Below are 15,802 nucleotides of genomic sequence, written 5' to 3'. Positions count from 1 at the left end.
TGAATTCAAAAAGGAAATCTGAACGGAAACCTGAAGAGATGAAATCATCCATCTCATGAGTAATCAGGGAAATGTAAAATAAACAAAAAGATCTAGCAGCCTGGCAGGACTGACAGTATCAAATGCTGGTGAAGTTGTAGAAATGGGAAGCCCCTGGCACTCCTGGGGAAGTGTACTAACTACACTGGTACAGCCCTTCTGGGGAAAGATTGGGCAGTTGTTTTTTGTTTGTTTGTTTTAAGATTTTATTTATTTCACAGAGCGAGCGCACAAATAGGGGAGCAGCAGAGGGAGAGGGAGAAGCAGGCTCCCCACTGAGCAGGGAGCCCGACATGGGGCTTGATCCCAGGACTCCAGGATCATGACCCACATGGAAGGCAGACGCTTAATGACTAAGCCACCCAGGCGTCTCTCAGGCAGCAGTTATTAAAAACAATTGGTGGGGCGCCTGGGTGGCTCAGTCGTTAAGCGTCTGCCTTCGGCTCAGGTCATGATCCCGGGGTCCTGGGATCGAGCGCCGCATCGGGCTCCCTGCTCCGCGGGAAGCTTGCTTCTCCCTCTCCCACTCCCCCTGCTTGTGTTCCCTCTCTCGCTGTGTCTCTCTCTGTCAAATAAATAAATAAAATCTTTAAAAAAAAGATATTTAAAAGTACTAACTATAAAGCAAAAGATTATTTTGTCTACATTAAAATTAACAACTGTGGGGCGCCTGGGTGGCTCAGATGGTTGAGCATCTGCCTTTGGCTCGGGTCGTGATCCCAGAGTCCTGGGATCGAGCCCCACGTCCCACTCCTGGCTCAGCGGGGAGCCTGCTTCTCCCTCTGCCTCTACCCCTGCTCATGCTCTCTCGCTCTCTCTGTATCTCTGTGTCTCGAATGAATAAATACAATCTTTAAAATAATAATAATAATAATAAAATTAACAACTGTGACTGAAGGCAGCCTACAGAAAGTGCAAAGGCAAGCCGTGGAATGGAAAAAGATTTGGATAGTATATAATCAATAAAGGATTTGTATCTAGAACACAGAGAATTCCTACTAAGTCATAAGGAAAAAACAATCAAATGGATTAAAGAGGCATTTTCTGAAACAGGAAATCCCAAAGGTTCAATCCTAAACATTGAAAAGGTACTCAAACTTGTTGGTAATTACATACTTAGCAAATTAAAATCACAAGATATTTTTACATATAAGTAACAATACCAACATTGATGATGATTCGGAGCTATGAGAACTCTCCTATTTCTCTGGTGGGAATACAGATTGGTACAATCACTCTGAGAAACAATTTAGCATTAGCTACCATAGGTCAACATATGCATACTCTAAGACCCAGCAATTCCACTCCTAAGAATATATCCTAGGAAAACCCACGCATTTGCTGACCCATATACCAAATAAGAACGTTCACAGGAACACTGTTCCTACTACCCTAAATTGGGAATAATCCAAATATCCATCTACAGGAGGATTAGAGAGGTAAATCATGGTACAGGCCTATAATAAAATTCCATACAGCAATGAAAAGGGACAAATGGCTCCAAAGAAAACATGGATGAATTTTACAAACATAATACTGAGCAAAAAAAAGCAAGACACACAAAAATAGATGATGCTGTTTACATACAGTTAAAAGTTTTTACAAATGAGTAGAGAAGTGATAAGAGAAGCAAAAGTAGGAGAGAGATTTCCTCTGGCGAGGGAGGGGAAGCTGGGAAGAGTCAAACAGAGGTCTTAGGAAGTTGGCAATGCTCCGTTTTTTGACCTGGGTGGTTTTTACAAGGGTGCCAGTTTTATGTTTCTTCATTATACCATACATTTATGTTTTTTATACTTTTCTGTATGTGTTTTATAGTATTTTTCTTCTCTTCTCTTTTTTAAAGATTTCTTTATTTATTTTAGAGAGCGAGCGAGAGCGTGCAAGCACGAGCACGAGCAGCAGAGGGAAAGGGAGGAAGAATCTGAAGCAGGCCGCACACGAGTGCAAAGCCCGATGTGGGGCTCGATCTCACAACCCTGAGACCACAACCCAAGCCGAAACCAAGAGGTGGACGCTCAACTGACTGCACCCTCCGTGTGCCCCAATGCTATGTATTTTTCAAGAATACACAGCTATCCACATAAACCCATGGAAGAAGAATTGGGAAAGTATATATACATATAAAACACATAGAATACACTATAGTGGATAGCTAATCAGGGAAGAGCAGGAGTTAGCAAGCTTCTTCTTACAGGGCCAGATAAGACATATTTTAGGCTTTGCATGCGAGTAGGTCTTAGGGCAACTACTCAACTCTGCCATTACAACTCAAAAGCAGACACAGACAATAAGGAAACCAATGGGCATAGCTGTGTTCCAATAAAACCATATTGACAATCACAAGGCTGTGGTTCACCAAGCCTTAGAAAAAAAGAATGGGTTAAGAAAAGGGAATAAAGGGGAGAAATAATAAAGTAAGAGAGGCTTTGCATGGATCAACCACACAGGGTGCCTTGAAGTACTTTCGACTCAATTTTGGGAAATAAATTCCTTTATTACTAAGAGAAAATCAAGGAAAGAACAAAAGGAAGTAAACAGTACCTTTTTGTTGTTTTGATTTTCTTCCACACTTACCTCCTTGCTATCTGTCACAGGAACCCATTTAAATATCCTAAGGGACGTGTCACCGACGGTCACCCACTTTTTCTCCCTGAAAGAAAGACATTTCTTAAAACCGATAATAATGAAACAGATTTTTTGTTCATAATGTGATTTTCTACTTCTCAGCAGATCGTTCCTTCAATCTTTTAAAAAATTTTTAAATTTAAGTTTATTTAATTTCAGTCATCTCTACACCCAACGTGGGGCTCAAACATACAACCCCGACTTCAAGAGTCACATGCTCTTCCAACTGAGCCAGCCACGTGTCCCAAGCTCCTTCAATTTTAAATGCCTTCTAAACTTACTTCCCATCCAATTATACCTTTACCTTACCTTGCAAAATCATCCCTTCCAGAAAGACTTCTCTATCAAATTCCCTTGGCTCTGAGACTTGCCTTTTCTCAGTGTACCAAAGCTCTTTTTACCTCCCAGACTACACCCATATTGAGTACCCGCACATTTTCACACTCAGGTATCTACCTGGCATTACTTCTTTTTGAAAAATTAATTCAATTCCACTGATATTTATAAAGCCCTGTTATACAAGGCCCTACAGGAGATAAAGAATGTATAAGATACGGTCCCACATAGCACATAGGAATAAAAAACTAAGTAAGGACATCATTGTGATACACGAAGGTGATAAGGAAGTTGAGAAGGCTGAAAGACGGTAAAACTGGGCTATGGCATAGAAGGAGAATTCTTAGGACTCCTGTGTAACTCTATGTTGAAACATGATTCCATTTAGAAATAATCACAGGTGCAGCATAAGATGCTTCTAAGTCTTACATTGGTTTCTGAAGGAGGTGAAGACGGGGCCACGAAAAGAGTGCTTTAAGGTTTTATCTTACAGAGAAAATTACTTTTGAGATAAGCCTTAAAAAAAATAAGCCTAAAAAAAATTTCCCCCATTTGGGGAAATGCAAGTGACATTTTTGAATAAGGACCAGATTATGGACAAGCAGAGTTGGGGAGTCTGAAGTATGACTTCTGAACTTGTCAATTCCAAATGTGAGGTTACAAAAAAGCAAAAAAAAATAACTGTTGTGACTGCTGATATTGATGATGCTGTTTAGCAAACAGAAAGAAGAATGAACACAGACTTAGGAAATTGAAATTAATTCCTGGACAGACCACTCCACTTCCTCACTGATTCAACAAATACTATACATGACCCTGTGATAGACCCTGGGCACGCAGGCAGCAAGATGTACAGCTCCTAGCTTCACAGAGCCTCATTCCAGTTGGAAACTGACATCAAACAACTCATTTCACAGTCACTTAATCATTAGGTTTAACCACATCAAATTGCCACTTCTGTTAAGTTAAAAAGTCAAATATAGGAAATGTCTTATGATTCAGTCTAATACAACTGTGGAAAGTTCTATGAAGGGGACCTGGTTTAGATTAGGGATCTTGAAAGGTGTCCCTCGAGAAAGCATTTTTATACAGAGCTAGGAGTTAACTAGGCAAGGAGGAGGAGAGGGTAGAGGATGTCAGGCAGCATGTCAGCCAGCAACCCCCCGGAAAGAGGGCAATTTGAGCCAGTCTGGTGAGGCAGCAAGCACCATCTTTTGTCTTTAACCTAAGAGCAAGAAGAGGTCACTGAAGCATTGTTTCTATAGCAGGGGAGTACTACGATAGTATTTACACTTGAGAAAAGTGAAATCACTGACTGCAATGTGACAAATGGACTGGGTAATGAAGCAAGAGTTGAAGCAAGCTAAGAGTTCCAGGTGAGAGAGGATGGTCATCTGGCCTAGGCTGCTGGAGTTGGGCCGGGGGGGCGGTGGGCAGAGGGCCAGAAGAGAAAGGTGTGGTGATTCTTAGGTTTCACCTAAAAACTCTAAGAGGATTAGATTTGGAGGGGGTAAAAATCATTAATTATGTAACTAACATGTAGGAGTCCCAACTACATATAAAACCCTTATATACAAAGAGATAAAGAACTTGTGGGGAATTGAACACATAAACACGCAAAAAAAAAAAAAAAAATCCAAGGTAATGATGCCCCTATAGGGGGTGGAGGTCTTGGGAAGGAAGGCTTCCTGGAGGGAGCTAATCCCTTCCTGGGCTTTAAAACTATTACTAGTTGCCAGAGAAAAGGACTCAAGAAGTTGGAGCAAACAGTTGGCTGTTAATAATGCATCGGAATTCCTGATACAAAATAGGCGGTCAACCGGCCCGCCGTTTCCAAATGAGGGTAGGTCTCGACTCCTTCACCAACAACTCGTAGCACCAAGAAAAAGAAAGCCACACGGTTCCGTGTGGGCCAGTATTGGGGGAAAGAGAGGGGTTTTGATTCCGATGACCACACCTGCTCTCGTCACAAGAGCTCTCACCAAACTTAAAACGAGTTAATACATAGAGCGCTCGGCCTGGCCGGCGGGAACCCCCCCAGAGATTGTTAGCTGTATACTGGGCAGCTCAGAACGCGAAAGGCTTCTCAGACCCGCGGCCGAAGGGAGGAAGCCGCGAGATCCTGCGTGCGACCGAAGCCCCAAAGCCCCAGCGATGCCGGAAGCCGACAGCCCCTCCGGGAGATTCGCGGCCCTCCGGCAGGTGGGCGGACCCGCGAGCCGGGCGACCCCCTGATTGGTGGCAGTCGGCGCGCCCTCTGACCTCACGCCGACGCGAGCTGCACCCTCCTCCCGCCTTCCCCCGCTTCCCCCCTCCCCCCAAGCGTCTGCGGGTCGGCTCCCACCCCGCCAGCCAGTCCCGCGCGCCTCTGGGCCTGGGCCGGCGACTGCGCCGGCACCCTCGGGCCCGGCCCCTCACCATTTCCGCACTTTCTCGATGGCCGCCATCACCTTCTTGATGTCGTCCTTGGCCCGACTGCGGGTCTCGGCCCGGACCGACCGGCCCGACATGGCGGCAGCGGGAGCGGCGGGGGCCGGGACACTGCTCCCAAGACACGGGGAATCGCGCGCCTCACGCGCCGCCGCCCGCCCGCCGCAGCAGCGTCACCGCGGCCGTCGCCACTTCTGTGCGCGCGTGCGCGAGGAAGTGCGCGCACACGCCCGCCTCTTGGGGCTCGAAGCCTCAGCGCGCCTGCGCGCCCCGCCCCGGGCGGCCCTCCCTGGGCGCCCCGGGAGTCCCCTCGGCCACCAAGGAAGCCGGGGTACGCGGCGGGCGGGCGGCACGTGCTGCGGGAAAGGCGAGGTGCGAGGCGCTTCCAGTGGGGTCCCTGGCTCTCAGGGGGTTTGGAGGTTGGCACCTTTGTCCTCTGGCCATGGTTGCTGCCTTTACCTATGTTTTAGGCACTTGACCCTAACAGGTGCGTGGTTCTGTTGCCTCTCATCTCCAGCGCCCTTGCTTTCCAGATAATACTGCTGCGCTCTAACCACAGAATTTGACACCTTTCTTCCGAACTTTGCGGACACCTGTTCCCTAGCTGGAATTCTCTCATCGCTTTACCTGGTGAACTGACCACTTACTCTTCTAACATCCAGATCCAGCTCAGAGAAGCCTTCCCCTGATATTCTCGGGTTACACTTAGCACTCTACAGCACTGTCTGACTTAATTCAGCAGTCGTTAACCGAGTGGTGCCTGCATTGTACAAGGCTATGTGGTCAATGCTGAGGACAAAATCTGGGTTTTTGCCTTCAAAGAGCTTCCAGTTTAGAAGAACATGCAGACCAGAAAACAGGTGTTTAAAGTGCCATTTTATGGGGCACTTGGGTAGCTCTGTCGTTAAGTGTCTGCCTTCGGCTCAGGTCATGATCCCAGAGTCCCCAGAGTCCTGGAATCGAGCCCCATATCGGGCTCCCTGTTCAGCAGGAAGCCTGCTTCTCCCTCTCCCGCTCCCCCTGCTTGTGTTCCCTCTCTCGCTTCTCTCTCTCTCTCAAATAAATAAATAAAATGTTTAAAATAAAATAAAATGCCATTTTATAAATGATAGGCTGAAGTAAGTTCAAGGTGCTATGACAGCCTTAATCCAAATGAGGGGTGTCCAGAGGCTTCTGGGAAAATACAGCCTTGAAGCTGACCTCTGAAAATAGGGTACATGCAGGGCCTGTGTCCACACATTGTAGAACATGCTCAATAAATGTTTGGGTGAATGTTTAATTTTGAGTGCAGCTCCCTTGCTTCCCCCCCCCCCCCCCGCCCCACCACCACAGGCATTTACTGATACCTTGCAGTATTTAGGGAGGGCTATATAGTAACTGCCTCAGGAGACATAAAGGAGGCAGGTGACAGTTTGAATTGATTAGGTAGTGGCTACTTCTCTCGCCTCTAGAGAAACTTCCTTCTGTGTGTCCCAGAGAAATGCCTAGCTAACTCTGAACTTGACACAGCCTCTGACTATGTTCAGGCTTTCATGACTGACTAACATCATGATTTGATAAGCATATGCTGTCTTGCTAATGAGAGGGCTGGGAATAGCATCTGCCTGAGGACTGGAAGAGCTGAACCAGCATGTGGAGGGAAGGGATGATTCTAGAACTAATGTGATAAAGGTGGCACATCTGTTTCTCAAGCCCAACTGATCCAAAATAACTCGATGTAAGTACTGCCTGAGCACCCTACAGCATATGGACACTGTGTGATGCCAAGATGAGTAAGACACACTCCCTGCCCTTGAGGTGAGGGTAAGGAAAGCAGGAGGAAAAGAAAACACAAGGCAGAACATGGTAAGTGTCGTGAAAGAGGCCAGCTCTCTAGGATTCTAATGCTGTTCACAGCTCCCCTCCTGTAAGCACACAGCTCAACAACCTCTGGCGGTTCGATCTAACTTCTGTCTCTCCCTTGTCCAAGCCCTGGCCAGCCTCCTCGCTGAGGTTCCTTGCCTACGGTTTCTCCCTACCCCAAGGCCCACTGCTCCTTCCAGCAGTACCTATGTTTTAGGTCCTACACCCGTCTCTCCTCCAGCCCACCCTGCTAGTCAGCCACTGTCCTCGGGCCATCCCCTGCCCTGAACACCCAATGAGCTCCCTGTTTTCTGCCCACCTTTGTCCACCTAGCCGTATTCCCCACCTCATCTCTATCTCTACATAAGAGAATGATCAAAGTGGGTACCTACCAACTACTCCCTACGGGCCACACAAATGCCCTCGGTTGACATCCTTTTCCTTAAAAAACATTGCACCTTGGAGTGCCTGGGTGGCTCATTTGGTTAGGTGTCTGACTCTTGATTTCGGCTCAGGTCATGGTCTTGGGGTCCTAGGATCAAGCCCCGTGTCGGGCTCCGTGCTCAGCAGGGAGTCTGCCTGAGGATTCTCTCCCTCTCCCTCTGCCCCCCCCCCCCCACCGCTCATGCTCTCTCACTCTAAAATAAATAAAATCTTTTTAAAATTTTTAAAAATTGCATCTTGATATTTTTTTAGGTGAAAGCCCTGTGCTAGATGCTGAGGAGGATACAGAGATGAGCCAGCCCAGACCTTACCTTGGGCAACTTGCCCTCATGGCAGTGACTTCCCCTCTCAGAGTAAAAGCTACAGTGGTCTACAATGCCCCACCTGTCCCCACACCTCCTTGCCTCCTATAACTCTACCTTTTGTTGTCTCTGCTCCAACCATACTGGCCTTCTTTGCTCATCTGAAAACATCCAGTAAAGTTTCTGCCTCAGGGCCTTTGCACTGCAGGCCCCTTTATCTGAAACACCCATCCGCTATATATTTCATGGCTCACTCTCTCACATCTTTCAGATCTTTAGCCAGATGTGATCTTTTCAATGCAGCCTTTCCTAGCCACCTATCAAAGAACGTAGTATCCATCCCTCCACTCACTATCCCCCGTCCACAATTTGTTTTTCTCCAGAGCATTCATCACCCCCTGAGATACTATTTTTCTTGTCTCCCTTGCTTATTACCTATCCTCTTTTCAGTAGTTCTGAGACGGTACAACATGGTCTGTTTCATTTTGTTCAATGATTATCCCTAGTAGCATCTAAAACAGAGCCTGGGGGGTGCCTGGCTGGCTCAGTTGGTACAGCATGCGACTCTTGATCTCAGGGTTGTGAGTTCAAGCCCTATGTTGGGTATAGAGATTACTTAAAAATAAAATCTTAAAAATAATAATAACAAAATAAAACAGAGCCTGGTATTCAGTAGGTGCTCATTACATATTTGTTGAGTGAATGCCCAACCTCAATGCATCCTCTTCCATGAAGCCTTCCCCAGGTCACTCTGAGCAGGAGGAAGGATGCCTCCCTTCCCTGAACCCCCACAGAACCCTGAACACAGTCTGCATTACACTCAGGGGCAGGGATTTCCAGGGCGAGCAAGAGAAGCCACCCTGAAGACCACAGGACACTGGGTGACACGTGCTCATGGTCAGGAAGATCCTATGTTTAGCCACAATTGGAAGTTCTTGTACTTGTTCATTTGCTCCTTATGATCCACTGTCCCCTGAAGTGTTAGTCCTGTGAGGGTCGGAGCCCTGTGGTCAAGTTCACCATTACATCCCCAATGTCTAGCATGACACTCAGCACAGGGAAGGCACTTACTAAAGAGAGATTGGAAGAATGAATGAATGAATGAATGAACACCATTCTTCCCCACAGGGCCCACATCAGCCATGCTCTCCCTCCCTGCCCTGTCCATGTGACCTGTAGAGCACCCCACTTTCTCTGTCAGAGCGACGTAGCCCCACTGCAGCGCTCAGTCTCCCTTAACCAGCACACGTGCCCAAGGCCCAGCACACCTATGATAATCACAGCTCTTTTTTTTTTAAGGATTTATTTATTTTAGAGAGAGAGCGTCAGGGGGGAGGGCAGAGGGAGAGAGAGAATCCTAAGTAGACTCTCCACTGAGCATGGAGCCCAACTCAGGGCTCAATCCCACAACCCTGAGACCATGACCCAAGTGAAACCAAGAGTCAGACGTTCAACCACCACCAGGCACCCCAACTACAGCTCTTCTAAAATTCTTTCTGTGGCTCCCCATTGTTTCAGTTCAAACTCACACTGTAGCAATACTCAGGTCCCCCAGTATGACCCTGGTCACAGGGAAAAGAATGCCAAGAGACAGAAGGCGGGGTCGGAGTCCCAGCTTGGCCACATACTTGTGCCATGGCTTTGCATAGGTCACCTGACCACTCTGAATCCCAGTCTTGTTTTGCTTTTTGTTTTTTTGGGGTTGTTTTTTTTAAGATTTCATTTATTTATTTGAGAGAGAGAATGAGAGAGAGCTCATGAGAAAGGGGAGGGTCAGAGGGAGAAGCAGACTCCCCGTTGAGCAGGGAGCCCTGCGGAACTCGATCCTGGAACTCCAGAATCATGACCTGAGCTGAAGGCAGTTGCTTAACCAACTGAACCACCCAGGCACCCCTCATTTTGCTTTTTGTTTTTTTTTTTCTGGGAAACGAGTTCACCAACAATGGCCTCACACCTCACAGGGCTGCACTTAGGACCTGGTGAGGTGGGGAGTGGGTGAATTTTGTAAACTACAAAGTGCCTTGCAGGCAGAAATACTTTTTGGTTTCCAGTGCCCACTGCTCCTGCCTGTATTCAGTTCCAGCTAAACAAGACCTGCTCCCTGTTCCCCGCTCACCATCCTCCTTTTGAAATACCCATCTTTCTTTCTTTTTTTTAAATTTTATTTATTTATTTGACAGAGAGAGAACACAAGCATGGGGAGAGGGAGAAGCAGACTCCCTGCTGAGCAGGGAGCCAGATGTAGGACTCGATCCCAGGACCCTGGGATCATGACCTGAGCCGACAGCAGATGCTTCACCGACTGAGCCACCCAGATGCCCCAAAATACCCATCTTTAAAGACTCAGCCTCCTCCACGGTTGTTCCCAATGCATGTAATCAGACCCTTAATCAGACCCCCAGAGCACTGAGTTCACCCCTGTCAACGCTCTCCTTTTATTTTACCTCCTGAAAAGCTGAGATCCTCACTGGGCTGCTTCAGTGGAGGACCGGGCCCAAGGAACCTGATTATGCTCGCTGGTTCCAGCCTAGAACCCTGGGTGTTCATCTCCCACACTGGTATCTGCGAAAACCTGTTTGAAGACAAGCCTCGAGGCGGAAGTGCCTGAACTATGCTGGAGTTCCTCTCTTTTCCCTCCTTCTTGGGTTGTGTCAAAAGCCCTGTTGAGAGAGAAGACAGAGGACCAGGATCAGGGTCATCTTTCCATCAAAGGCACTTTGGAGCTGTGCTCCTTTGTAAAGCCATAGAGGCCCAAGAACCAGTCCTAAGGAGTAAGGGAAACCTATAGGGGGTTGTGAAAGACTCCCTGTGCCTTTGCAAGCAGGGACAGTGAACCTTCTGGAATTCTTTGAGAGCTCCAAAAATGGAAGGTGCAATGAGGGCTTCAAAACATCTCCCCTGGTCATCTCTCCACTGCTCTTGGCGGTGGCCCTCCCCGGCCTAAGGCACGAAGGTCGCAACCGAAAAGAAGATGAAAAAGTCGCTGCAGTCGATCAACTCCAGGCTCCAACTCACTATGGAAAGTGGAACGTACACGCTGGGGTGCGAGCCGACTCTGAAAATGATCTTACATGGCAAAACAGAACTAGTCACCCTCGCCAACAGCTGCCCAGTCTTGAGGAAATCTGAAATTGACTAGTACACCACGTTGGCCAAAACTGGTGTCCATCACAACAGTGGCAATAACATTGAATTGGGCACAGCTCGTGGGAAATACTACAGAGTATGCACACTGGCCACCACTGACCCAGGCGATTCTGATATCATTAGAATCCTGCCAGAACAGACTGGTGAAAAGCAAGTCACAAAATATTTCTCTTTAGGGCGCCTGGGTGGCTCAGTTGGTTAAGCGACTGCCTTCAGCTCAGGTCATGATCCTGGAGTCCCGGGATCATTTCCGGCATGGGGCTCCCTGCTCAGCGGGGAGTCTGCTTCTCCGTCTGACCCTTCCCCCTCTCATGTGCTCTCTCTCTCTCTCATTCTCGCTCTCTCAAATAAATAAATAAAATCTAAAAAAAAAATATTTCTTTAATAAAACTGGCCAGAGCTTATTTTAAAAAAAGAAGAAGAAGAATACGGTCTGGGAGGGCTAGTCAGAGGCAGAGAGAGCCCAGTGTGGCCCCCAACTACGAGGAACCACCCCCCACACCAAGAAACTTGTTAAAATGCAGATTCCTGGGCCATGTCCCTAAGGGTTTTTTTTTCTTGTTTTGTTTTGTTTTTATGTCCCTAAGGTTTTATCTCCATAGTTTGGCAGTCCAGCTTGGGCACACGTATTTTATTTTCATTATATTTATCTTTTTTTTAATAATTTTTAAGATTTTATTTATTTATTTGAGAGAGAGAGAGAGAGAAACAGTATGAGAGGGGAAAGGGTAAGAGGGAGAAGCAGGCTCCCTGCTGAGCCGGCAGCCCGATGTGGGACTCGATCCCCGGACTCGGGGATCATGACCCGAGCCGAAGGCAGATGCTCAACGAGCCTCACCTTCCAGAGTTAAGTGTAACGTTAGGTTGTTTATTTGAGATTTTTCTTGCTTCTGATAAGAAGCAATCTGAAAAGATTCATGGAATGACTTTGTTGATATTTTAGAATTCGTTGAGACTTGTTTTTATTTATTTATTTGCGAGAGCGAGAATGAGAGAGAGAGAGAGCACATGAGAGGGGGGAGGGTCGGAGGGAGAAGCAGACTCCCCGCTGAGCGGGGATCCTGATGCAGGACTCGATCCCGGGACTCCAGGATCATGACCTGAGCCGGAGGCAGTCGCTTAACCAACTGAGCCACCCAGACGCCCTCATTATATTTATCTTAATATATAATACTTCCACGTGCTGGAAAATTAAAAGGATGCGATGATGTTAGTACTTCTGAAGCTGGGCAATGGGTACACAGGGGCTCATGATACTGTTCTCCCTACTTTCATTATACTCTGAAACTTTCTATAATAGAATATTTTTTCAAAGGTATGCAGTGGGGGCGCCTGGGTGGCTCAGTCGTTTAGCGTCTGCCTTCGGCTCAGGTCATGATTCCAGGGTCCTGGGATCGAGCCCCGTGTCAGGCTCCCCGTGTCAGGCTCCCCGTGTCAGGCTCCCCGTGTCAGGCTCCCTGCTCGGTGGAGAGCCGGCTTCTCCCTCCCCCACTCCCCCTGCTTGTGTTCCCTCTCTCGCTGTCTCTCTCTGTCAAATAAATAAAATCTTTAAAAAAAAAAATAAAGGTATGCAGTGAAGTTCAAAGGTTAAAACAATAAAACAAGCCCTTCCCTTTTTCCCTCCCTAGTCCTTCAGTCACCCTGTGCCTCACTGCCTCACCTTCCAGAGTTAAGTGTAACGTTAGGTTGTTTATTTGAGATTTTTCTTGCTTCTGATAGTAGGCCTGTATTGCTATAAACTTCCCTCTTAGGGCGCCTGGGTGGCTCAGTTGGTTAGGCGACTGCCTTCGGCTCAGGTCATGATCCTGGAGTCCCGGGATCGAGTCCCGCATCGGGCTCCCCGCTCGGCGGGGAGTCTGCTTCTCCCTCTGACCCTCTTCCCTCTCATGCTATCTCTCATTCTCTCTCTCAAATAAATAAATAAAATCTTTAAAAAAAAAAAAAAACTTCCCTCTTAGAACCACTTTTGTTGCATCCCAAAGATTTTGGACCGTTGTGTTTTCATTTTCATTTGTCTCCATGTATTTTTTTTTTCAGATTTTATTTATTTGACAGAGAGAGACACAGCGAGAGAGGGAACACAAGCAGGGGAGTGGGAGAGGGAGAAGCAGGCTTCCCACGGAGCAGGGAGCCCGATGTGGGGCTCGATCCCAGGACCCTGGGACTATGACCTGAGCTGAAGGCAGACAGCTAATGACTAAGCCACCCAGGCGCCCCTCCATGTATTTTTTTTTATTTCCTCTTCGATTTCTTGGTTGACCCATTCACTGTTTTGTAGCATATTATTTAAACTCCATGTATTTATGCTCTTCCCATAAGATTCTTATGATTGATGTCTGGTTTCCTAGCATTGTGGTCAGAAAAGATTCATGGAATGACTTTGTTGATATTTTAGAATTCGTTGAGACTTGTTTTGTGGCCTCATATGTGATCTCTTCTGGAGAATGTTTCATGTGCACTAGAAAAGAAGGTATATTCTGCTGTTTTAAGGTGGAATGTTCTGAATATATGTGTTAAATCCAACTGGTCCAGTGTGTCATTCAAAGCCACTGTTTCCTTGTTGATTTTCTGTTTGAATGATCTGTCCATTGAGGTAAGTGGGGTGTTAATGTCCCACAAGAGTACTGTCTTATAGATCAGGAGTCTGACAACTGGGCTAAGATCAAAGTACATTCCTTCCTAGAGGCTCTAAAGGAGAATCTGTTTCCTTTCTTTTTCCAGCTTCTGGAGGCTGCCCCTTTCCTTGGCTCCTTCCTCCATCTGCAAACCCAGCAACATCAGGTTGAGTCCTCTTCACGCCGGCACCTCTGATTCCTTCTTCTGCCTCATTCTTCCACTTTTAAGGAGGTTATATCCCTGTGATTACATTGAGCCCACCCAGATAATCCAGGATAATCTCCCTATTTTAAAGCCAGTTTAATGCCATCTACTACTTTAAATCCCCTTTGGCATGTGTCCCTGCAAAATTCTTATGTTGAAATCCTCCACCTCTTCACCACCTACACCATGGGGTTGGAAGGCGGGGTCTTTGGGAGGTGCTTAGGTCATGAGGGTGGAGCCCTCCTGAATGGTATTTGTGCTTTTTTTTTTTTTAAGATTTTATTTATTTATTTGAGAGAGAGAGAGCTGACAGAGAACACAAGCAGGGGGAGTGGCAGAGGGTGAGGGAGAAGCATGCCCTCCCACTGAGCCAGGAGCCCAATGAGGGGCTCTATCTCAGGACCCTGAGATCAAGCCGCTTAACCGACTGAGCCACCCAGGCGCCCCTTTGTTTTTTGCTGAGGGGGTGGGGGATGTATTTTTTAAAAGATGATCTTATGTGTAGCCCAGTTTGGCAGTCAGATTGGGTCCCGGCTCAGAAAGAATATCCAAGTTTGAGTAGGGGGCTCTGACCTGGTTTCATTATTTATTTAAATATTCTCCTTACATAAAAAAACCAGCAAACAAAAATATCTTTTGAGATTTGTAACCTAAGCATGTTCAGCCAGGCCTGCCTTCTCCCCACAGCCACAGGAAGGAAACATCTCCTATACTCCACACACAGTCCATAGAGGGCTCAGCAACTATGTATGGAAGAAATGAGAGAAGAAGAAGAAGGAAGGGAGGGAGCTCTCCTTACCATCTTCTTGACACTGGGTCTGCCCAGTTTTCCATCTGCCTCCCCGAGTGAGCCTGTTCTCTCTTCTTCTCCAGCTTCTGTGGCTACTTCCACTCACCTGTAGAAATAGGACACTTCCTCAGGCAGGGCAGTGGCATAAGGAATAATGGAGCTATTTCTGGAGCCCGCAAACAAACCCCAAATAGTATAGCAAAAGTTGTCCCTTATGCTCTAAACACTTAGAAAATGACAATGCCAGGGGCACCTGGGTGGCTCAGTCATTAGGCGTCTGCCTTAGGCTCAGGTCATGATCCCAGGGTCCTGGGACGGAGCCCCACATCGGGCTCCCTGTTCAGTGGGAAGCCTGTTTTTTCCCTCTCCTACTCCCCCTGCTTGTGTTCCCTCTCTTGCTGTGTCTCACTCTGTCAAATAAATAAATAAAATCTTTAAAAAATAAAAAGAAAATGACAAGGGTTATGGGAGCTGTGAGCCAGGGCCATGATTGAAGACCAAACTATATTATGTCTTATTATAAATCACAACACAGGGGTAACTGAAGAGAGATGCTGGCAGCTGTCTTTATAATAAAGCAGTGTGAAAATAATTAAAGGCAACATCATTAAAAATGGAGTTGGAAAGCCCTCAGTGCACAGCCACTCAGCCCCCAAACAGCAGGAAGCTTACTTCACAGAGCCACCAGGAAGTCTCCTTGCCCAGCCCAGCAGCGAATGTACTCAGCCACTGAAAACCTGTCACCACTCTAAACTCTTGTCAACAGCCCCTCCCAACTTCTTTCTTTCCTCCATAAAAGGAAGACCCTTTTCATTCTGTCCTAAGTCTATTAATCAGGATAGGCTAGCTGCTGTAACAAACAACCCCACTCATTCCATGCCTTTTAAAACAACATGAATTTATTTCTTGTTCATGGTCACAATACAATGCTGGGGTCAGGGAGGACCCACTCCACAGAGTCGTTCAGGGGCCCAGGTTCCCTTCATCTGCTGACTCATCCATCTACAGCCTCAGCGGTCTCCAGTGA

At 47.1% G+C, this 15,802-nt stretch overlaps 1 protein-coding gene and 1 pseudogene across 1 annotated transcript in view; one reads left to right on the top strand and one right to left on the bottom strand.

Annotated features, from left to right (window-relative positions):
• The window catches only part of BCL7B (BAF chromatin remodeling complex subunit BCL7B), an 18,432-nt gene extending 12,799 nt beyond the window's left edge, over positions 1 to 5,633 (bottom strand). The window contains exons 1-2 of the mRNA XM_027613146.2: positions 5,419 to 5,633; positions 2,614 to 2,689 (exon numbers count right to left, since the gene is read on the bottom strand). Of these exons, the coding sequence (XP_027468947.1) occupies positions 2,614 to 2,689; positions 5,419 to 5,510 (168 nt within the window). The 5' untranslated portion in view covers positions 5,511 to 5,633. The remainder of the gene's footprint in view (positions 1 to 2,613; positions 2,690 to 5,418) is intronic.
• LOC113932090 lies at positions 5,509 to 15,802 on the top strand (annotated as a pseudogene).

Source organism: Zalophus californianus, chromosome 10 (assembly GCF_009762305.2).
Source record: "Zalophus californianus isolate mZalCal1 chromosome 10, mZalCal1.pri.v2, whole genome shotgun sequence".
Taxonomy (NCBI): domain Eukaryota; kingdom Metazoa; phylum Chordata; class Mammalia; order Carnivora; family Otariidae; genus Zalophus; species Zalophus californianus.
This window is presented reverse-complemented; position numbering and strand designations above follow the sequence as displayed.